This window comes from Ctenocephalides felis, unplaced genomic scaffold (assembly GCF_003426905.1).
Source record: "Ctenocephalides felis isolate EL2017-DRISC unplaced genomic scaffold, ASM342690v1 CF-g0.4_SCAFFOLD_01886, whole genome shotgun sequence".
Lineage (NCBI taxonomy): Eukaryota > Metazoa > Arthropoda > Insecta > Siphonaptera > Pulicidae > Ctenocephalides > Ctenocephalides felis.
This window is the reverse complement of record NW_020538040.1, coordinates 174,682,949-174,707,584: the sequence shown is the minus strand read 5'-3', so window position 1 is coordinate 174,707,584 and position 24,636 is coordinate 174,682,949. Positions and strand designations below refer to the sequence as shown.

General features: G+C 28.2%; 1 protein-coding gene across 1 annotated transcript; it reads left to right on the top strand.

Moving 5' to 3' along the window:
* Positions 1-1,614: 1,614 nt before the first annotated feature.
* On the top strand, positions 1,615-22,437 carry LOC113376288 (histidine decarboxylase-like). Its single transcript, XM_026616193.1, has 15 exons — positions 1,615-1,642; positions 6,926-7,098; positions 8,786-8,899; positions 8,982-9,104; positions 9,180-9,348; positions 9,417-9,526; positions 12,767-12,996; positions 15,550-15,620; positions 15,698-15,717; positions 16,301-16,399; positions 16,465-16,543; positions 19,213-19,482; positions 19,899-20,044; positions 20,273-20,453; positions 22,373-22,437. The coding sequence occupies exons 1-15, from the start codon at positions 1,615-1,617 to the stop codon at positions 22,435-22,437; spliced, it is 1,878 nt and encodes a 625-aa protein (XP_026471978.1).
* The last annotated feature ends 2,199 nt before the right edge of the window (positions 22,438-24,636 follow it).

Genomic DNA, 24,636 nt, shown 5'->3' with positions numbered 1-24,636 from the left:
ATTGCACAGTATTGCATTTGTAATGCAAATTTACTAGCGACATACTAAATGTAGAAAACATAAGACACAAAAACAAAAACATTATTTGAGAGAGTTGAAGAATTTCATACATAGAAATCCTCATTATATAATTAGCAAAATTGATTAAATCCCACTTTAATGCATTGAGTTTTTCATCGCATTTTCTATAAATACGTTCAGATTCGCTATATATAGAGGAGACTGGGTACGATATTGCCATTTTTTGATCAGCAAGAAAAGTAAATTAAATGGTAATTTGAACATTTCTCTACAAGGAAATACTGGAATACTGTCCAAAAATACGATGGATTGGTCATAAGATCCAATTATAAAAGAAAAGGGCGAATGTCACAACCTTTTACACCCTAGGGACGGTTGTGACAGGCATAAAAATAGGTTTAAAAATAGCTATAAACATCAATGTAAACATCAATTATAAAGACTTATTGTCAGAAATATGTAACACAACACAACATATAATAATATAATAATATAATAATATAATCATTTAAACAAATCTTGTGAACAATATATAGCAAAACATAATTTTGTAAACAAGAAGTCTATGAAATCTTTTATTTTCTTGTATTGAATTTTCTTTTTTATTTCTCTTACGTGTTTTGTCTTACAATTAGTTAAGTTAGATTTTTCTTCATCTATTCAAATTTCACCCAAAAAGAACAAGAAATACATGTCACACAAAACAAATTTATTGCTGGTAATGAACTACTATTTTTCAACTTTACTTTTCAACATACTGATCTATCTGTATGCAAGTAACAGTTATTATTAAAAGAAATCTAGCAAAAAACTTACTTTTGGCACTTTGAAAGCAACTTGGTATACTGTAGGACTGACGGTATAATGTAGGATGCTGATTCAACGCAATAATGGAAACTTGTTCTAACAAACATACTTTATCTTTTCCCTTTAAACTCTATCTCAAAATCAGTTTAGTTGTTATGACGACTGTTACTACCGTAACCTGACACAATCCTACCCGGTCTCCCCTACTATAATTCTAATTAATTAGAACAAACTATGGTCATTACAAAACAGACGTACTCCAAGCATTTTATTCCATTTAAGTAACTCTTGATCGGTCTCAGAGCATAGGCGGAGCTTGGGGCGGACTTCTTAGTGATGCTGGAGGGTGGACAGAGGGTAAGAATTTGTTTCAGCCGCATATAAAAACGAGAAATATCACTTGTTGATGCTACAGTACTGATACGGCATCTACCCTAACAATAGTAGTGCGTCCTGTAATAATTATATTGATAAAATATATTTAAAATTTTAAAAATTTGTGTGTTTAAAATAATAAAAATTGAAATTACCTACCGGTAGGTATTTGATTGCAAATTTGAATAGTTCATTTATTCTAAAAACTAGTTATATAGTTATTATTCGATTAATTAATTCTAATATATTTTTTTAACATTTGTTTGCAAATAAATATAATAAAAAATAAAATAAATTCTATTTAATATAGAGTTCAATTTAAGTTCGACTAATTGAACCGATTATTGTGATTATTTTTGATAAAATACATACGTTGCTATTTAGGCTATAAATCACAGTGCACCGATAGAAATGGACTTTCAGGAGTACAGAAAAAGAGGTAACAAAAATTAAATAATTAATAGAAACCTATCACTTTATAAAATATATACTTGAAATTACAAGTTATCAAGTAACCAAAATGACGGTTATATATTTTCAGTCTTTATTTTAACATACGAATAATATGGCTTTGGTTATAAGAATCTGTGATAAAAATACAAAATTCAACTAGATACATTACAAAAGCTTTATAATCTGTTACAATTAACTTCTGGAACTTTTAGATGCTTGTAGTGGTACTCAACACATTGTAAATAGAATTTCTATTAAATAAATAATAAATCCTATAAAATTTAATTTGTCATATTTTACAAAATTTATATAGTGTAATTATTGCTACAAATTGAGAATAGAGGCTGGCATTATACAACCGTCAAATTGATTTTGGTAATATATATTGATAATGATAAAAATAATAAATAGAGTTCTGCCCAAACGCATATGATGAGGATTTTTATCTTTGTGCCTGTTAGTTCATTATTGTATAAATAACAATAATCAGTTGTTATAGAATACTTGTATAAATGAAATTTTATAATAGCAATAATTATAACCGAGAATCTGCTAAAATATATTTTTTATACCTCTAAGTGGCAAGAATAGTCCACCAAAATAATTCTTAGATAATGACGACGGAATGTTTACCATCGACAAAAAACTATATGCATCAAACTATCCTCGATATGGATATTTTTGAATATTTTTTGCTCCCATGGGCTCAAATGCTTCCAAAATGATGAAAATTATTCTTTAAAAGTTTTAGCTCTAAATATTAACTTTAAGATAGTCTGCACTCCAATCAAAGTTTCTTATGGAAATAACAAGGGTAAAATTCCATTTGTTTTTTTAGAATTTTATAACTTAGCAACAAGTGAACCAACATTTTTAGAATAACATAGTATTTGGTTATTTTGATCATAAATAAAAAAATTACAACCAAAATTTGATAAATTTTATAAAATAAGTATTTACTTACAAAGAAGAACCAAGAGACTTTGGTTGGAGTGCGGACTTTCTTAAACTTAATATTAATTGCTAAAACTTTCAGAGCATTGTTTTTTATCAATTTGGAAGCATTTGAACCCATGGGAGCAAAGAAATTCAAAAATTATATATAATATATTTAAAATTTATTAAAAAATTATATATATATATATATATATATATATACATGTGTGCGTATTACATATATATACATGTGTGCGTATATATATATTTATATGTATATACAAACATAATGCCCGTAGCTATTTATTCATATTTCTGCAATATCATTAGAATCATTTCTTGCAGAAGTACCGTTGAATAAATCCCATTACATGACTAATGGCGCGTTTATAGGTACACGCTATGATTGTATTAATTAACGTTAACACCACAATCATAGTGACCTGTGACACCCAATAATAATTCATAATTCGAATGCGGTACCTACTAGTAGGTTATGATGGAATAATTTTATAGTAGTAATAATATACATTACAGTTTTCAAGAACGTTGTTATGTATAAGCGAAGTAGGTTTATTAAGTATTAAAAAAATATGAAAAGCTTAGAAAATCATTTTGAAAATTTATGATTTAAAAAAAATCTTAATTTTATCTTCTTTCCGTATATTGTTAATAATCTCTGATTATTGTTTTTATTAATAGATCACAGAATAAATAAAAAAAAAACAAAAAATTAAAAAAAACTGTTTCTAGAAATTTTGCATTTCTTTACGGTAACTCTGAATACTAAAAATAATAAATTCTTGTTTAAAATGTTAATGGAATTAACCCTTTTGCTAGATTAATCCACAGCGCTATGTATACGGATGTCGTCCATGAACGACATGTCATGACACTTATCAATATGAGTTATACTATTGAGAATTCTAGTCTCTTATTTTAATTAAATTACCCCTCCTCCCCCACCAAACATCACGTGTATTTTTAGTTATGCAAAACTTTCTTAACAAATTTTTCGAATTTACGAAAACACGTGATATTTGTTTTTTTTTTTGAAAATCTAGGTAAAAAATAAATATACGTCATATCTTACTAGACCCTTCCCTTCCACACGTGATTTTTCGTGATTTTTTGTCAACCCCCTTCCCTCCCTCACTCTAAAAGCCTCACGTGATTTATGGATGCCCCCTAATTCAAACTATTGTTTTATATACTAAAAAATTAGTAACTTGTGAAGTATGCAAAATGCTTTTTTTGATTATTTATTAAATTTGATTTGGAATTTGAAATATTTGTTTTGCTAATTAGATATTTTATTTAGCAAAATTTTTCTACAGAAGATTTGTACAGAAATCAGAACATGTCTATTGTATGTTGCAATAGTCATCTTATTCATATTTAATTTTATTATAATTTTTCTTATTGATATAAATGCTAAGGCAGCAATTCTTCTATCAAAAATTTACTTCTCATCTGTATTTTCAAATCAGAAAGAACGAATTGTGGGTTTGAATTAGGACTTCTAGGTTCCGACCAAACACATTTACGTTGTGTATGTACCTAGTGCTATTCAATTTGCGCAAAAATTATAAATATGATTATTTTTATCTATTAATTAGTATATCATAATTTAATATTTATATAATATTGAAAGTTCAAATAAAAAAATCAAATCTAAATTCAAATGAAAAAGAAGACCTAATTTGTTATTATACAATTGCTATAATGTAATGTAAAAGATCTATTTAAAATTTTGAAGATCTTGGAAGCAAAAACAAAAATAGTATGACATATAAAAATTTGGCTTATAAAATTTTATATTTTGAAATTAGCTATAAAATATTAACCAATTCTTTCCTTCGTATTATGGAAATAATTTTCATTTTTATGCGATATAATTATGACCGTAATGAAATATTAGAACAATATTGCCAGTAGATAATATATATATATATATATATATATATATATATATATATATATATATATAGATGTATATATATGGTGCTTTCTTGAATTCAATAAAGCAAACGGCTTCATCGTTTGATGATCGTTTAGACTTCAGTATGGACGCCATAAACTGTTGTTATATAAAGAAATGTTCTGAGATTTAGCCGTAGAGGATATAACAGTACACAGTATACGTAATATATGTACCTATATGTAAATACGAATGTGGATCCAATGATCTGGGATTACTTTTATTGCCCCCGGATTTGCGTCCGGGTGTCCTCGCACGCATTGAAAAGATTTCATATGGTGTAAATTCATTGAATAAATTCAGTATTATTCTTAGTTAGCACTTACTGCCTCTGACAAATTCAATATAGTTACATTTTCAATAATATATATGCATAAATCATAGAAATCCAAGTTTGCTAGTGGATATCGAAAACAGTTCGGTCGAATTTAGCCTCATGTGAGATATTTTTTAATCCACTCCAAAAGTGTGCTTTATGGCAAATTGCTGCAACTTTCTGCACCGTAATTAAATATTCAATGATTAATAACAATTGTTCTAAATATTTTCAAATGATTATTGTGACTATTGTAAATTTCTTCATTCGTATTTTATAGATCTAATATAATATAAGTGCTTATAATTGGGCGACGACTTTTAGATATGCTTACAAGAAACTGCTTTTATTTTCACGTTTTGCTCGGTATCTCCAAAACGGCTGAACCTGCCTCTGCCAAAAACTAATCCGCATGTCTCCTCATCAATACAAATAAAATGTTGTTTAAATCATTCTAAACTAATGCTCCGTTCTCTCAAAATCTGCACTTTTACCTTCTTATACTTCAGATACGGCTAGTTCAATGGCCTTTGCCAAAAACTAATCAGCATGTTTCCTCATCAATACAAATTGAGTGTTTTTTGATCCATTCAAATCGGTTGATCCGTGGTACCAAAATCGTGGACAAAAATTGTATCTGTACATACACACACACACATACATCCATTTTTAGAGTATGCCAAAATGTTGAAAAGACCATTCAAAATAAAAATATGCAAAAATTTTCATTTTCGATTTTTGTACGATTATAACATGCCCTACGGGAAGTTATTTATTATTAAGACTTCTTTCTCTTCATAGTGCAGAGATTACACTACTTTCCAGATATAGAACTTTGATTCAGTTTTCTTTTCTATTTTTAATAATATCCAGTAAAGCTCTTTTCTCACCTACACTGAAGAATACTTTTTATTTGTTACCTTTGTCGGTTTATTTTATCTTCTCCATTCATCTCCACAACACATATCAAAATTGAAAAGATAGTTTTTGTTGACCTTCCTTATTAGAGTTCATGTATCTGATCCGTAGAGAGCCACACATACATATTATTTTTTTTTTTATAATTAATAGATTATAATTAAATTCTTGCTGTTAATAATACTCAGAATAAAAACATTCATTAAACTTTTGTAAATCTCATTGCTATTATATATACATATATTTATTGATTTATTAAAGATTGCCCGAGAGCAGGTCCCTGATATGAAGCACCACAAATCAATGATTTCTTTTCTTTGACTTGTTTATTATTTTTATTGTCATTTCATTTCGATTATTCACTTTTTTATTCATTTTTCTTTTCAAACTTCTGCTTCCATGATTTTTAATTCTGTGTTTTGGCTTTCAGTTCCCTATATTTTACTTGAGAAGACTCAAGTAAGTCATCAACCATCAATACTTTTCTTCTTCCCACACCTTTTAATTCTTCCATTTTACTTTAGACGACGTCTTGTGAAAGAATGGGTCGATCTAACGTCCTCAGGAGAGTTTTTTTTTTGTAGATGTTTTTTTTGTGCGCTATTTTTGTAGATGGATTTGTTCGTTCGAACCAATAAGGTGGCAGTATTTGGTCATGCGATTTAAAATATTTGATAATCTAGCAAGCTAAAACAAATTTCACTCAAAAATCTAGCGAGCCAAAACAAATCACACTCAAAAATCAAGCAAGCTAAAACAAATCACACTTAAAGATCAAGAATACTATCCCAGAAAATAAATGTCGTGTGATTCGGGTTTTATTCATAGGTCTATCACCCATTCACAAAAATAGCTCACGTTCTAATAGCAAAATTTCGCTTACTTGAAACAAAAAGAGATCGATACGATGTCATTTTGTCTACTTGATAACCAGCATGCTAGCCGGAAGACCAAAAAGCAACGAAACAAGCGTCATGAGAACAGGCTTTTAGGCTGATGTAGCATAATACCTAAAATTTGTATAAATTGCTAATCATTGAAACAACAAATAACAGTAGCTTCTTAATGCGATTAGGAAATATGACTAATTTTAAATCTCATTGAATTATATCCTTAAGGCAAAGAAATGGTGGATTACATAGCCGATTATCTTGAAAACATACGCGATCGTAAGGTGTTTCCGGCCGTTAAGCCGGGCTACCTGCGTTCCATGATGCCGGAGAGCGCGCCAATCGACGGCGAGCCATGGGAACAGATCATAGGCGATGTCGAGAGGCTGATAATGCCCGGAGTGAGTAATAATTGTATTGGTCAAAATCAAATAGTCCTACTAATTTGATTAAATTAATTAATCTATTAATTCATAATGACTACTTCATTTATGTGGGACTTCTGGGACATTTCTTGCGTCCACCTAATAAGAAAAATTTATATCATGTTTTCATCTAGAACATTTCTAATGTCCATTGAATATAAAAAATTATATAGTGTTTTTGCTTATTTTCACTTTTTTCTTAAATTTCCTGCAACATTTGTATTCGTTAGAATATGCTAATATACATTAACAAGGTGTCCCAGAAGTCAACATCAAGCCAAAATGGGGTGATAGTATTGATCGTAGCTATCATAACTTTAGAAAAACTATTATGGAGAATTTATATTGTGTTTTTGTATGTTTTCACATTTTTCCCAAAAACTTTGCAGCAATAATTGTATTTTTTAGAATATGCTTATATACATTTACGGGGTGTCCCAGAATTCAACGTCAGCCAAAACGAGGTGATAGTATTGATCGTAACAATCATGAACAAAGTTATAGAATAACAATTTATCCCATGCACTTTAAAAATTATGAGCTTTTAAGTGCAATCTAGAGCTTAAGTAAAATTGTGACAATTTTTCACATATTGTCGTTAATTTTTAATTATTTTGTTGATTTAAAACATTAGATCCATAACCGAAAGTAAATAATATTTCTAGGACCACTAGGACCACAGGCAAATTGCTTCAAATTTTCAAGAATTTAATCCTTTTCTTAAACTATAAATTTGAAATTTTTCAAATTTTAGACACCTTTAGAAACAACTAAGGTGTGTTTACAAGTTTCATCAAAATTTGGCGCATTTGATCAGGATTGTAAAATGATAAAGTGCTTGATAGTTTCAATAAAAAAATAGAGTTCAAAAATAAAAACTTAAAAATAACACGATAACGGCTAACGCATTTTGCTCACATTCGGTTCAAATGTTTTATCCCACACACTGCGAGTAAAAAAAGCTTGCACTAGCAAAAAACATTTTTAGGTTATTATTTTTTTATTTGAATTTTTTTATTATAAATCTATCAAGTATTTTACCATTTTACAATCCTGATTAAATGCGACAAGTTTTGATGAAAGTTGCCAACACACTTTAGTACAATTTTTTATAGGAGATCTTTTCAAAATAGTCCATTTTTAATCGACAAATTTTAAATTCAAAGTTAATCAAATAGTCTTAAAACTTTAAGCAATTATTTTTGACTCTGGTGCTAGAAATGTCATTTATGGTTACCGATCTAAAGTTTAAATTTTCAAAATTATTAAAAATTTGTTGAAATTATCGATAAATGATCATAGTTTCACCAAAGCTTTAGGTTGCGCACGAAAGCTTATAATTGTCAAACTACATTAAATAATTTTTTTTCTAATTCTTTTCATGATAGTTACGTTACTATCGCCTTGATTTAGATTGACGTTGAGTTCTGAAACACACTGCATGTGTATATGTACATAGATTAAAGTGTAAAGTAAAGCCTTGAATTAGTAGTAATTGAATTGAGTCTAAATGAGAACCGTTTACCTCGCAATATATTTGAATGTTCTATTGAAAAATATTAATTTAGATTTTAAGAATTGAATAATATCTATTAAATAATTGTTGATTTAATACAGTTTTGAGAATTTGTTAATTATTAATGAAATGTCTATTATTACGTAGGTAACACATTGGCAAAGTCCGCACATGCACGCCTACTTCCCGGCTTTGAATTCGTTTCCTTCGCTTCTGGGCGACATGTTGGCTGATGCAATCAATTGTTTGGGTTTCACTTGGGTAAGAATACTTGGAATCGATGAACCGGCAAAATGCATTATAAAGACTTTTTAAACAACATGTGATTTATTGTCAATCAAAGGCTTCGTCTCCAGCTTGTACGGAACTCGAAATGATCGTCATGAATTGGCTAGGCAAAATGATCGGTCTGCCCGAAGATTTTCTGCATGTTAGAAGCACGAGTCTGGGCGGCGGTGTCATTCAGGTTCAAATTATAATATTCGTTTGCAAGTACTAATTTTATGATCCGCTATTCGTATAACAATTGCTTGATATTTAGACAACCGCTAGCGAAGCAACATTAGTATGTTTGCTGGCTGGGAGGTCGCGGATTATACGCAAATGCCAGGAAACCAACCCTAAATTATCGGATAGCGATATAAACTCTAGGCTAGTGGCATACTGCTCCGATCAGGCGCACTCCAGCGTCGAGAAGGCAGGACTGATAGGTGATTCGACTACACGAACAAAGCGGCTGCAGGATTGCAAAGACTTAATTATATGCTATTATTTTTAGGTTTAGTATTATTGCATTACATCGAATCGGACGAAGATCTAAGCATGCGAGGCGATGCTCTAAAAAAATGTATAGAAGAGGACAGAAAAAAAGGACTGATTCCTTTCTGGGTATTTATAAACCATATACAGTGGTACCTCGGCATACGACTTTAATTAGTTCCGTAACCACGCTCGTATGTCAAATCGCTCGTATCTCAAAGCAATATATTGAAATGCTAATAATTAGTCCCAGCATGGTGGTTTTTGTTGAGTTTTTTTCAATATTAAAAATAAATTTAGTATTTATTAATTTAATTATGTCTATTGTTCATTCATGGTATTGCGGAAATGAGTTAGACGTCTTTCGTTGAACAAATTAAATTTGTCGAACTTTTGCAAATTTCTGGGGTGATTTTTGTTCAAAACCTAAACTTTTTAGAGCTTAGAAAGCTGGTTATAAATGATTGAAAGGCCTTTAGCTGGAGTTATACCTTTTATCAACCCTTCAACAGTGAGCATCAGTGCTGATAAATCCTTCCCATCTAATATTTTTCAATAATTTCAAGCTTTAATTCAAGATACATAGTCCTTTTTTTGGTCCTATGGTTATTGAAGTAAAAAATATTTTGTAAATATACAAAAAGCAAAAAAAAAACGCCAACTCAACATATTTAACTCTGCAATCAATATTAATGTATAGTCAAAAATTCAAACGTTAAAATAATCCTCGATAAATTGTTACTACACAATTATTTGTAATATATAATTGAAATGACTAACTATAAAATGATTTATCATCATAAAGCACCCAAAATATTAATATGGTAGGAACACCATTGTGACGACTCATAAAAATTTTCATATTTTCATTTTGCCATGAATTTCTTTCTAGAATACTCTTAAACGCCCGAAGCTCATGTAATAATAATTTCAAGCTTTAATTTTAAAAAACATGGCCCTTTTTTGGATCCATGGTTATTGAACATAAAAAAATATGTAAATATACAAAAAGCAAAAAAAAAACGCCTACAACATATTTAACTGTACAATCACTATTAATGTATAGTCAAAATTTCAAACGTTTAAGTATTCCTCGATAAATTCGCGTGGGTAATTTGTTACTACACAATTAATTTGGCCCTTTCTTTGAAACCATGGTTTATAAAGTAAAATTTTTTTCGTAAATGTATAAAATGCAGAAAAACGCTAACACAACATATTTAACTGTACAATCACTATTAATGTATAGACAAAATTTCAAACGTTAAAAAAAATCATTAAATTCGAGTGGGTAAATTGTTACAACACAATTAATATTAACATAAAATTGAAATGACTAAGTATAAAATAATTCAACATCATAAAAAAGACAAAATATTTCAATGGTAGGAAAATCATTGTTACGCCCGATGAAATTTTGCATATTTTCATTTTGTCGTTAACATTCTTCTAGAAAGCTCTTACTCGCTCAAGGGTCAAATCTCGAATTTTACTCGTATGTCGAAGCAACGAATCGCTAATTTGGTGGCTCGTATCTTAAAATACTCGTATGTTAGGTTACTTATGAGTCGGAGTATCACTGTATTTAAAATTATTTTAATAATACTACTATATTATTTTACTCTTACTCGCTGAAGGGTCAAATTTCGAATTTTACTCGTATGTCGAAACAATGAATCGCTAATTTGGTGGCTTGTATCTCAAAATACTCGTATGGTTGGTTACTCTTGAGTCGGAGTACCACTGTATTTAAAATTATTTTAATAATACTACTATATTTTTAGATTGCATGCGCCTTATAATGAGATTGTAGTACAATATAATATGGAACTACAATTTCTGTATAATAATTGTATATTTCCTTTTTCGACCAAATAAAATTTGATACATTTCTAATGTTGCTATATTCTTTAGCTTTTCTCTGGAGTATTTTTTCCAATAAGTAATTGCACGTTGGGCATGATATTAGTTTGATTGTCACAGAGGATTTCAGTCAACTTGCTGACGTTTCACTCCCCAGAGAGCCAATTAATTATAATAATACCGCGAAACGGATTAGAGCGTTTGCTTCTTGTAGAACAGCAATGCTTTTAGCTTATAGAATCGACTTCGTTTATTATAATTGCACAGACCGGATATAAAATCGTGGGTGTGGCTATTCTAAATGTCTTATCATTGTTTTTCGAATGTTTTACCATGTAGCAAATGACTAACGGAAACAAATTGCTATCATTTGTGAAAAAGTAACTGCGGGAGATTGGAATACATCTGTGATTTTAATTTTGATGGAAACGTTTTCGTGAATGTGATAACATCTAAACATTATATACGAATTGAATAAATTAGATCAACTGGTAATTGGACGGGATTTTAGTAGAATCACCAACATTTGTGACTGATAATGAATACTGCTAAGGGATTGCAATTATTGCTAGGATTGTTAATGGATTGCAGTTGGAAACTAAGTAAGCGCGGTTTTCTTTAGAAAATTAAAGACATTTTTTTCATGAAATTAAATAACTTTACTCTGTAAGGTATTGTCCAATTTAATCAATGACTTTTTGTCATCTTCCAAGCAGCATCATCATCTCATTTTTATAAAATTTCTAGTTTTTATTACAAAAAAACTGAATTAGGTAGAATTGGACACCAACATAATCATTGAATCATTATGTATTTTGCATTAAAAGGGTTTTGTAGAGATATAAATCAAAAGTAATAAGGAACAAGGTCAGGACTGTGTGGTAGTTATGGCAAACTATCCCAACTAAGTTCCTACAATTTTTGCGGAGTGGCCAAAGATATGTGAGTCAAATATGAAATAAATCACTGTATCGATTTGCCAATTTAAGCCGCTTTTTTCGACTGCGTTGTTTATTTTGTTAATTGCTCAATGTAGACATTAGAACATGAAATAGTTTAGTTGGGTGGTAAAAGTAAAAGTAGACAATTCCTTTGTAATGAACTTCAACTTCACGACCAGAGTGTTTTTCATCTTTAAGTAAAAAATCTTCGGAACAAAATTTGGCAAAAATTGGCAAACCAATTTAGACACTGCCATTTTTTAAGGCTTTGGCATTATGAACAATTCATAACAGAGAAAGGACAATATGACAAAAAAATTCGATTCGATTTTACATATTTCAACAAAATCTACAAAATCGATAAAAAACTGATCTTTTTTACTGATGGACATCGAAATTGCCTACTATTCTTTAACAAAAGGTATTTTACATGTGGACTACATTAAAGCCATCTAAGCTGAGAACCGCACTTATTTAGTTGCCAACTTAATATATATATATATATATATATATATATATATATATACACATAATTAATATTAATAAATTAAGATTACCTTATCAGGTATGCGCAACTCTGGGTACGACAGGGGCATGTTCATTCGATAACTTAATCGAACTTGCTGATGTTTGTACAGAAGAAGATCTGTGGTTGCACGTGGATGCAGCGTACGCAGGCAGTGCGTTCCTCTGCCCTGAATTTCGACATTGGCTTCAAGGTGTCGAACGTGCAGATTCGATAGCCTTCAATCCGTCCAAATGGCTGATGGTGCATTTCGATTGCACGGCTATGTGGTAAGTGACAAATAATCATTATTTATAATATTTATATTATATATTATTATCTTAGAATTATTCACTTACGATTATGAAATTCAGAAAACATAGTACAAATAAAAGTCGTACAGTTAGTAGAATTTAGAATAGTACCAAGGATCATTTTAGGTAATTTGAAGCAATTCGGTGGTAGTTTATACATATTATGTGTATCTCTTTATGAACTTTCATCAACTTTTAAGTTTCCACTTGATGATAATAAAATAGAACCATAGATCATTAGATAGAACAGTTAAAAAAAATAAGCCCAAAACATTTGCATTATATCATATCAATTTTAAACTAGTAGTGCAGGGCATCATGCCTTTAGGCAAATTGCTGGAACTTCCCGTACCGTAATAAAATATTCGAAGAATATTAAATTATTTCAAATAGATTACTATAATTATTATAAGATAAAATGTAAGAGTTTTAAATTGGACGGTGACGTTTATATATATTGTATGTTCACATAAAAAGTAAATAAACAAAACTTGAGCAAGTGGAGTTAGAACGAAGGAATTTATCTCATATTTTTAAGAATTATATAAACTGAATTGCAAAGGTAAAATTCTTTATTTGAAATATATAACTAAGACAGCTTAAAAATTTTAGCTAAAGTTTAACATAAAATCCAAATCATTTTTGATATTTGAAAAAAAGCCTTTCTAAACTAATCACTAGCAATATGTTTTTTGAATGAATAAAATCGGAAGCTTTGTTCTCTCAAAAACTGACATTTTTTACACTATTGGCTCTTTAACTCTGAAACGGCTAGGCCTGCCTTTACCAAAGACTAATTACCACGTCTTTTTATCATCACAAATAGATTTTTTTTGAATCATTCAAATCGAATGCTCTCAAAAACTCAATTTTTATTTTCTGCACTTTGCTTTAAATCTCCGAAACTTAAATTTGCCAGAAACTAATCAGCACGTCTCCTTATCAATAGAAATCGATTGCCTTTTGAATCATTCAAATTCGTTGATCCATGCTTCCGAAAACGTGGACAAAAAATTGTATCCATACATACACACACACATCTATTTTTTCTAAGGCGAGCCAAAATGTTCAGAATTTTCCGAAAGGTAAAGATATGAGATTTTTACGTTGTATTTTGGACGATTACAATAACTTACTCTACGGGAAGTTAATAGTTAAAATTATTTTATTATGAATTTTGTAAGTTTTACTTGACTCTTGACAATTTTCTTATATATACAATAAAAAATTCATAAGATTTATTTCTTTCTAACGTTTCATAGTATGTTTTGCATCTTATATCTTGCTATCATGTAATCATGTTTAATAATGATCATGCAATTGAGAAGCTTTTTTAAATAAATTTCAGTAAAAACAGCGCGAAGTAAAATTAGTGCCTTAGTCAAATATAGAAAAGTATTTAGACTGGTTTTTGTTAATCTGAAGTAATTATTCTTAAAAGTAGTAAATTAATTTAGTAGTTTAAAGTAATTATTCTTTACCAATTTATCTAAAACATAATTCAAAACTATTAGACACCAAATTTAAAAAAAATCCCGAAATATTTACTTGGTAACTTTTTATTATTACATAGCATAAAAATTTAATACTGATTTTGTTAAAATGTTTAAAATTTTGCAAGAAAAAAGCGCTTATATAAAAAGTCTCTATATCAACTCCATCTATTCGATTACTGCAACTGAAATTCAACGATGTTATCAAAAATTGTTGAAAAACTTTTAGCTCATATGACTTAATTAACTTCCACTAATTGAGTCAGTGATATAAAAATAGTCGTATTTCGTTCGTATTCAGTTACATTTAATAATTCATGTTCAATTAATGTTGACCTACGTTACTTTATTGAAATGACACTACTTTATGCAAATCGTATCAGGTTACTGTTATAATATTATTGGACGATTTTAACGTACATTATATATAAATGATTCAGCTCTTTAACTCAAATTATGAAATTCAGTACTTTTCGCTTTAAAAGTGTGCTAATATCAAATTGACGAAATAATTAGAAGTAATTATGATTCCTAAATATAGAATAGAAATGCAGTAGAACTGAAATGCAGCATTTTTTTATCATTAACTAACAAGATATGAAAGGAAAAATTATTACTTTTAAAAGTGTGCCTTAAATAAATTGACAAATTATTAGCGATTTATATGAAAAATTAAATTTTGTCTTAAATAAAATAATTTCTTAACTACGTTGATGTTGTAGGAAGCAACCCCAACTGCTGACCTTAGTCAATTTCTGATATATTTTATTATATTAGAATTTATATATTTGATTTGATGAAAAAATAAAAAATATCAGTTATCATTAACGAATATGCAAATTAATTTTCATATTTATGCAATATTTAATTTTTTTATTGTGAGTAATATTATATTGTGCTATTATTAAAAAAAACTATACTTCATTATTGTCAGATAGTATAGTATAAATTAAATTATTAATAACTAAGTCATTGTGAATATTTATAACGAATCTTAACACCAATATGTAAAAGACAAAATATTTTTCATTTTCAGGGTGAAAAACAGCGAATCCTTACATCGAACATTCAACGTCGATCCTCTATATTTGCAACATGAAAATTCAGGTATTTTATTTAAACAAAAATTTAAAATATTTTTTTTGTTATATCTTACAGAAGTAAAAGCTATTCTTTTTCATTAGGTCTAGCTATCGATTATATGGTAAGTGTGCTAATATAATTGTACGTTAATTTAATATACTCAATAGAAGTAAAAAACTCACTCACTGGAAATAGCATTTGACCTTTTTAATTACGGAAACAAGATATTACTGAAAGTTTTGTCGAGATTATTGATTGATCAAAGGTTAATTATCTATTAATTTAAATCTGTTAATGTGAATAGTTATAAAATTAACCTAAATTATTAAGGAAATTATTCTATATACATATACATATAGTATTAAAAGTTAGTAAGTGGTTTCCATTCAAAATTATAAATAATATTTTTCATTTGTAAAACTTTGTAAGGTATGACCTATTTTTAGTAAGTTCTGCAATAGTAAAAAACTTTGGAGCTTTTTTATTTGTGGTTTAGAAATTAATTTTTCATGGACTTCCACATTTACAACAAAATGTCTATTAAAAAATATTGTATTTTTTCTAATCGATATATTAACTATAAGATGGAACATTTATTTCTAAAACATCATTTGCAATGTGAAACTTATAAACTTTTAGATGTTTGATGACGAAGCATATATAATTATTCTACTGATTAATTTTATTTAATAATTATTTTTTAGCATTGGCAAATCCCTTTGAGTAAAAGATTTCGTGCACTAAAATTATGGTTCGTTATCAGGAGTTTTGGAATAGTTGGTTTGCAAAATCACATAAGACAGGTAAATAAAAAGACATACATTTTTTGATCAAATATTGAAATATTTATTTGAACATTTTATTTCAGGGAGTAAAATTAGCCAAAAAGTTTGAACTTCTCATCAAATCTGATCCAGATTTTGAAATACCTGCTGCTAGACATTTAGGTAAACGATAATCAATAATTAGTTTATAAGTAATCCATACGATCCAAATCTAATCAATCAATAATTCTATTATCAATTACTCAATTTAAAATATGTCTTTATAATACATAACTTTTTTCGTTACTTAGAGAATTCGTTCGAACAAGTATTTTTCGATCATCGTTGCATTTATTTTTTTAAATTGAGACCATTTGTTGAAATTGGTTAATTATTGACTAACTCTAATAAATTTAATCATTTTCATTCTGGATGATAGGTTAAGGGTTTTTGTAAATAAAAATCCAACGTTATTTCATATCGAACCCAATTATACCAATTTGGAGCAATACTTTTCCTTATTCCAAAAGGATAAAAATCATTCTCAAAAAATTAAAAAAAAGCGTATTTAAATCGTGCTAAAAAATTAAAGTAAATTTTTTTTTAAAAAACGGATACGATACAAAAAATTTTGTTTAATATTAGAATGGCAAAAACTAAATAAAAATAAAAAAAATGGATAATAAAACTGGGTTCTGAAATAATATTAAAAATCCATTTGAATTCAAAAGTTTTGTTCAAAAAATAATTATGTCAAATTCTGAATAACCATTTAAAATATTTAAACTCACTAATAATTTAAATTTAATTTTTTATAATTAAAAATTATTCGATTTAATAAAGCAAAACTTTTAATGGCATAAAATTGACTTGGATACTGAGTGAAATTTTGTAATATATTTAATTAAAATTATTTGAATTAAAATTACACGATTTAATGAAGAAAACTTTTAATGATGTAAAACTGGTTTGATTAATAGATGAAAGTTTGTTAAAAATTAAATGCGCAAATATCATTTCAACATTTTGCACATATTTGATAATATTATAATACTAACATGCTAAAGATTAATAATAAAGCAAATTTTAAATACTGTAAAAATGGTTTGATAAATAAATATAATTTTGTAAAATATTAAACTAGTCGTAGTGGTGTCTTAAAGCAATTTGCTAGAACTTTCTGTACCAAATATTATTTTTTTTTTAAAAAAGCTTTAAATTGTTTTTGACAAATTTGAAAAAAGTCAGATTTTTTAGGATTTTGAAATCCTTGAAAAAATGTGAATGCAGTCAAAATTATAATTTGAAATTCTTTGATAAATTTAATTCTTTTTTTCAATGCAATAGCGCTGTGAAAATTTGTATCCGTACACACACACGCACACACATTTTTTCTAAGTTATTCCAAAATATTCAGAAGACTTTGAATCGTGAAGATATATATAATTTCACATTTTAGATTCTTTTGCTATTATTATAACTCAACTTACGGGAAGTTAAAAATTTTATTTGAAATTTTTTTTTTTAATACGAGTCTGCTAGGTTGATAAAGATTATTATAGTGAAACATAATCGAACAGCTTTGGCGATTCATTCAAAGAATATTGAACTGCCTAAATCGGTTGGTTGAATCATTTCATAAACGTGGGTATGAATTTGTTTTATAGATCTATTATTTATTTCGTGTACTTGAATATTTTTTATATTCATTTACGAACATCGGAGAGTTCATCAACCGCTTCTAAGAATCGTTCAACCTTATAATCACACTATATGTTCATTATATATATATATATATATATATATATATATATATATATATATATATATATATATATATATATATATATATATATATATATATATATATATATATAGTTTTATATAATAGCTGACAACGCATTTAATGATTATCAATTATCTCGACACATCGAAAACGCGATTTTTTTTATTGATTGCTAATTACCTTATATAGTTGCGTTAATATAAGTGACGTTTTAGCACCGGTATAAACTATAAATCATAGATTTCTTGACACTAGCTTGTTATTTTAGATATTCGAAAGGCACAAAGAAGGAAATCCATACTCAATATTTTTATTATAAATCAAGATTCAATAAACAGTTAATATTTTACAGCAATATGTGAAACCACAAAGCTATATCTGCATATATAATATAACTGCACAAAATATCGTTCAAAATTATTGAGCAAAAATTAATTTTAATGATTTTGTGGATGAACTGTTAAATCAAAATTATTAGTTTAAACGTTCAATTAACTGTTAAAACCACATAGTCATGGTACTTGATAGATCAATAAAATAATTTATTAACTAGCGGTGCATGCCTTAAAGAAAATTACTAAATGTTTCTGTAATTAAACCAAACCAATAAATATTGGTGAATGATTAATAACAATTGTTTTAAATATGTTCAAACAGGTTATTATAAATACCTTAAATTCCATCATTCGTACTTTATAGATCTAAGAGCACATAAGTGCTTATATTTGGGCGACGATCTTCATATGTAAGGAAGCATAAATAAACAAAACCTAAGTGTGGATTTTAACATATAGTTCCAAAAATTAGATGAAATTGATAAACAGTTCAAGTTATTTGAACTGTTTAGAATGAACTTGAACTTTTTAGAAAGGCTTAGCTTTTTTTAAATTTATTTTGTTGTTTTTTTTATTTCATTATATTATTCAAATTTTAATAAAAAATATATCAGATAGAGATATTACAACTATTGGATTGGCTTCTGAAAAGCCTAGTGATCAACAAGTATCTTATATACCTCTCAAGTTCTGAGTGCTGTTTGAACAAATAAATGAATTTTTTTTTCTAGGTATGGTGGTGTTTCGTCTGAAAGGCGAGAACGAATTAACCGAAAAGCTCCTAAAAAGAATGAACAGTCGTGGAAATGTCCACTGCGTTCCTGCTTCTTTAAAAGGAAGATATGTGATACGATTTACTATCACATCCCAGCGAACTACAATTCAAGATGTTTTGGAAGATTGGGCCGAAGTTCGCAGAGTTGCTGATGAAATCCTTAAGGAACGCAATGTCCAAAATGGTTATCTTGTGGGACCTACGAGGATTAAGGTTCCACTTGGAGGTGAGGAAATAAATGGATGTAGCTGAGGATGGAATGAATTAATACTAAATTATTTCACAAAACAAAAATTTAGGCGATATGCCAAAATTTATGATTATGATGCAATTGAGAATGAATCTAGTACTGGTATAAATATATTCAAAATACAAATAGAATGTTTGAATTTTTAGTCGAACTCTACGACCTGCACTGACTATAATGAATCGACGTCAACTCACAAATGTAAACGTTGTAGCGATAAAATTAGGCTTGTAACTGGCTAAATAATCTTAGTATTGAGGCTATATAAATAAGTGAAAAAAAAAGGCTCAGTGATTTGAGTCATTTGTAAAATATATTTTTATTTTAACAGTGCTTTGATATCATTGAAATATAAGGAGTTGATGTATCAGTCTAAAAATTCTCTCTGTTTTCAGAAACCAGAGAAAGAAGTGATACTTTTGGATCTAGTTTACTTCTTGCTAATAGTCCCATGTCACCAAAAATTATCAATGGAAGTTTTGCTGCTATTCATGATATAGAAGATTTGCTTGTTAGAGCTTGTTCTACTTTAAGATTAGAGGTAATATACTTAATTTTAAAATTTTTGGTAAATCTATTTAATTGCAATTTTGATAAAAAATATCTGGTCATATATACTGTGTTTCACATCAGTCATACAAATTATTTGGTGGAAACAATCACAGTTAATTTTTTTTACAAACACAGTGTTTGTGAACCATTTATTATATTAGGCATTTAACAATATTAGCAGGTTATTAGAATCACACTTGTTTCCTTATTCCTTTAGGAGAGTCCTGCGATGCGACGACGAATTAGAGGAATATTAATGTCTGGAAAACAATATTCATTGGATTCAAGAATGGATTTGGTACAAGGTTTTAGTGCCAATACGACTGAAAGAACTCTTACAACCTTGTCGGAAGGTTTGCCGCTTACTAAAGAAGATCTTGAAGAAAATAAAGAAGAAGGTAACTTATTATAAAAACTAATAATAAAAACAAATCGGGAAGTTAGTGTTTAAGATAAAAAAAAATCTAAATACTATACAATTTTTAGAAAAGCTTAGCATTTTTTAAAATTATCTTCTTATTTTTAATTTTTTTGAATTTCAATATTTGCACCTATTCCATCCACAATCAGCAAATTACGGCCGTACTTAAAAAATGTCCAAATGGAATGACAATCTATTGATTGGGAATCCGGGTATGATTGTACAAAAACTTTGTATATTTTTGTCAATTTTAATAAAATCCGATATTTATTTTGATATTTCTCATCGGTATTTTTATTAAGTTAGGACACAAAATGTATTCCAAATTCTGAAGATGATACATCAATAGCCAAATGTAATTATCCTTGTATATGCAGAATACTACGCTTCTGTGAAACTTGAAAAAAACCCTAACGAGATAAAATTTTTTATTTTGTGAGATTTCTATAAATTTTTTAAAGGTACCCAACCAAACTTTTTGTTTAAATTTTCTTTATTCATAGTTTTTATATTGGTGTATCGTAGCGTGCCCGGGATTTAAGAAAATTTTGGGATACATTTTTTTTAAGAAATATTAATGTTATAAATAACTTAATGGACTAATTCTACCATAAAATAGACCAGTGTTCTGGCAAATGTTATGTAGCAATTTTCGTACAAAATGATACTAAGTTCTGTCAAAATGCCATGTATTTACCTATAAGAGTTTTAGACATAAAATGCAAATTCACTATACACCTTACATTAGATGGACTGCTAGTCTTTATTTTTTAGCATTTTATAAAGTGTATAAAGATAGGATACTGTGACGTCACTCAGTGAACGAGCGTTGTCGACAATCGTGGACACTCCCTTTTGATTAAATGTCATTTGTCATATGTTTTTATTTAATAATATAATGGCAATTATATAAACTGATAATTATGTAAGAAATGATATTAATAATATGTAATAATTTTTATCATAATACTTGATGTAATTCAAATATTATCAGTGATAGTTTTATTTCAATAATATAATGTCAATTGTGTGAAATGATAATTTTGTAAGAATTTTAATATTGAATGCACATAAAATTGAATCCACCTGTTAAAATTGGTTTATATATTATAAGGTTCATGCATATGATGTTTAATCATTTGGGAGTGTTCTAGGAACCACTACACAGACTGATTTTTTCGTCAAAATAATTTAACAATTTCAAGCACAAGATTTAATTTTAGGTTAGGCACGTGACATATGACATATGACATTTAATCAATTGGGAGTGTTCCACGATTGTCGGCAACGCTCGATCAGCAAATGGCGTCCTAGTCTCTTTTATTTTTATACACTTAGGAGGCGTCCATTAATCACGCGAGCGAGTTTTTAAGAATTTTTAGACCCCGTCCTCCTCCACCAAACGTCACGTGTATTTTTAGTTACGTGATGAAACTGTAAAATTAGATTTTTTGCTGAAAATGTTTGTTGTGATATTTTCCTATCGTGATTTTTTGACAACCACCCCCCCCCCTCGCTCCCACTAAAAACCTCCCGTGATTAATGAACTCCCTATTATCTTGCGCTCGACTAGCAGTCGATGTAGTGTAAGATCTATGAAATTCACTCATATTTTATTAAACTATTTCTGATTGCTAAAATAAAGTGAATTAAAAAAAAAAATTATTAAACCACATCAAAAAGACGCATGCATGAGAATATTTGACATTTAGGCATTTTCTATTCTAGGTTTTCTATCTAAAACGCCTGACTGCACCCCATGGCTTTTGACAGTATTTAGTACGATTTTGTATAAAAACTACTACATTACATACTTACAAAGCCTTGCCATAACATTGATCTGTTTTTTAATCGACCCCTTAGTTTCTGTTATCTTCAATATATTCAAATTTACAGATAATGAATTTTTACAAGCCTCGACATCTATCAAAACATTGAGGCACAACAGCGTCAAGCGTTAGCTGGCACTTTTCTGTTGCTGTACCGACTGCTTTTCGTTCGCTTGTTTCTCATCAGACGGGGGTACAGGTGATTTAACACCTGAGGCTACGCAAATATGATAACGTTCGTACAATTGTTGTGGAAACGAACATATTCTAGACTAAATTGATAAATATAAAGATGAATTCAAAATTTCAAATATAAGGCAAATTTTTCGAAAATGCAGATAAAACTTTGAAAAATACATATTTACGTGAATCTTAGTAATCAAATTGTTGCACTGTACCGTTTATTGTGATTAATATTCAAATGAATTGGATTATATTAATTTAGTCTATTGTATGCATGTATATATTTAATTATACATATACATTTAAATTCACATATTGCATGCATTTGTATGGAAATACATTCGTACTATAATTCAGGGATTCAAATGCTTTCAAATTGATAAAAAAATTATCCGGAACTTTTAGTTCCTAATATAAACTCTAACGTAGTCCGCAATCCAATCAAGTTTCTTGGTTCTTCTTCTTAAGTAAATACTTATTTTATGAAATATATCACATTTTTGTTGTAATTTTTTTTATTTATGATCAAAATAAGTAAATTATAAAATAAGTAAGTTATAAAATTCGAAAAAACAAATAGAATTTTACCCAAGTTATTTTCCTAAGAAACTTTGGTTAGAGTGCGGACTATTTTAAAGTTAATGTTAAGAGCTAAAATTTTCAGAGATTTTTTTTTATTGATTTGGAAGCATTTCAGAGAAGTATATCCAGTTATTAAAATAAAACTTAAGAATGTTTAATTTAATCAATTTCCATGGGTGTCGAAATCCTTTTGTACTGTTTTGCAGTGGATAAAACATTGAAATTATCTAAAAAATAAACACACACACATATATGAGAAAAATAATGAAGATATTTTATTCAAAGATTAAGTTAAAAATAATACATAAACGACGACCAATCAAACAAAATGTTTGAACCAGTGGAAATATATAAAAAATGTTGCAAAACATAATATAGTTTTGTTTCAATAACTTGATAAATGCCTGTTTAAAAAACTATTTGTTTTAAACTTTATAACTTTCATTATTAGAGAAATTATTGCGTTGTTTTTTTTTTCGTTTTCTTAACATATTTGACGTAATTTGACAAATAAAAAAATAAATAAAAATAATTATTTATTTAGTACTAAGTATATGGTATTATTCAACAGCCTTTACCAAGAAAAATACAACATAAAAGTTAAACATTTTTTATAGTTTTAAAACTACACATGCTTCGGATTAAATTGTACTGAATAAAGAATTGTTTATATTTATTTAATATTGTAATTTGACGACGAATTGGCTGCTTTATTATGTATATATATATATATATATATATATATATATATATATATATATTAGGGTGGTCCTTAAAATGGTCATTTTCGAATATCCTTGCTCCCAGGGGCTCAAATGGTTCCAAATTGATAAAAAACAACTCTCTGAAAGTTTTAGCTCTTAATATTAACGTTTAGATAGAGCGCAATTCCATCAAAGTTTTGTATGGAAATAGCATGAAAAATTTTTCAAAAATTTTAAAAATGTTTTTTAGATGTAATTTAGCAAACAAATGAATGAATAAAACTCAATCATTTGTTGCTAAGTTATACCTAAAACTTTTTTTTTTAATTTTCAAAATTTTTTCCATGCTCTTTCCATACAAACTTTGATGAAATTGCGCTCTATCTAAACGTTAATATTAAGTGCTAAAACTTTCAGAGAATTGTTTTTTATCAATTTGGAACCATTTGAGCCCCTGGGAGCAAGGAAATTCGAAAATGACCATTTTAAGGACCACCCTAATATATATATATACGAGATGTATATATATACACATAAGAATTGTAATACGAATGTATTTCCTCCAGTTACTTCTTATTAGAAACTTAAGAGCATAAATATTTTGGCAAAAAGTAAACTATATTAGCTGCTAGTAGTAAGTTATTATTCACAAATTTGAAACAGTAATATAGATAGTAATATTACGATGTTAAATCTAATGAAGAAAAAATTGGCAAGTTAGAGGGTAAAAAAATGTATATATCTATGTGCCATTGAACTACAAAATCGTTGGAAAAAAGGTATAATATATTATATATATGTAATACTTTATTGCATACTAGTATATATAAATGCTCAACTCTAAGCATGTGATTATTTCAAG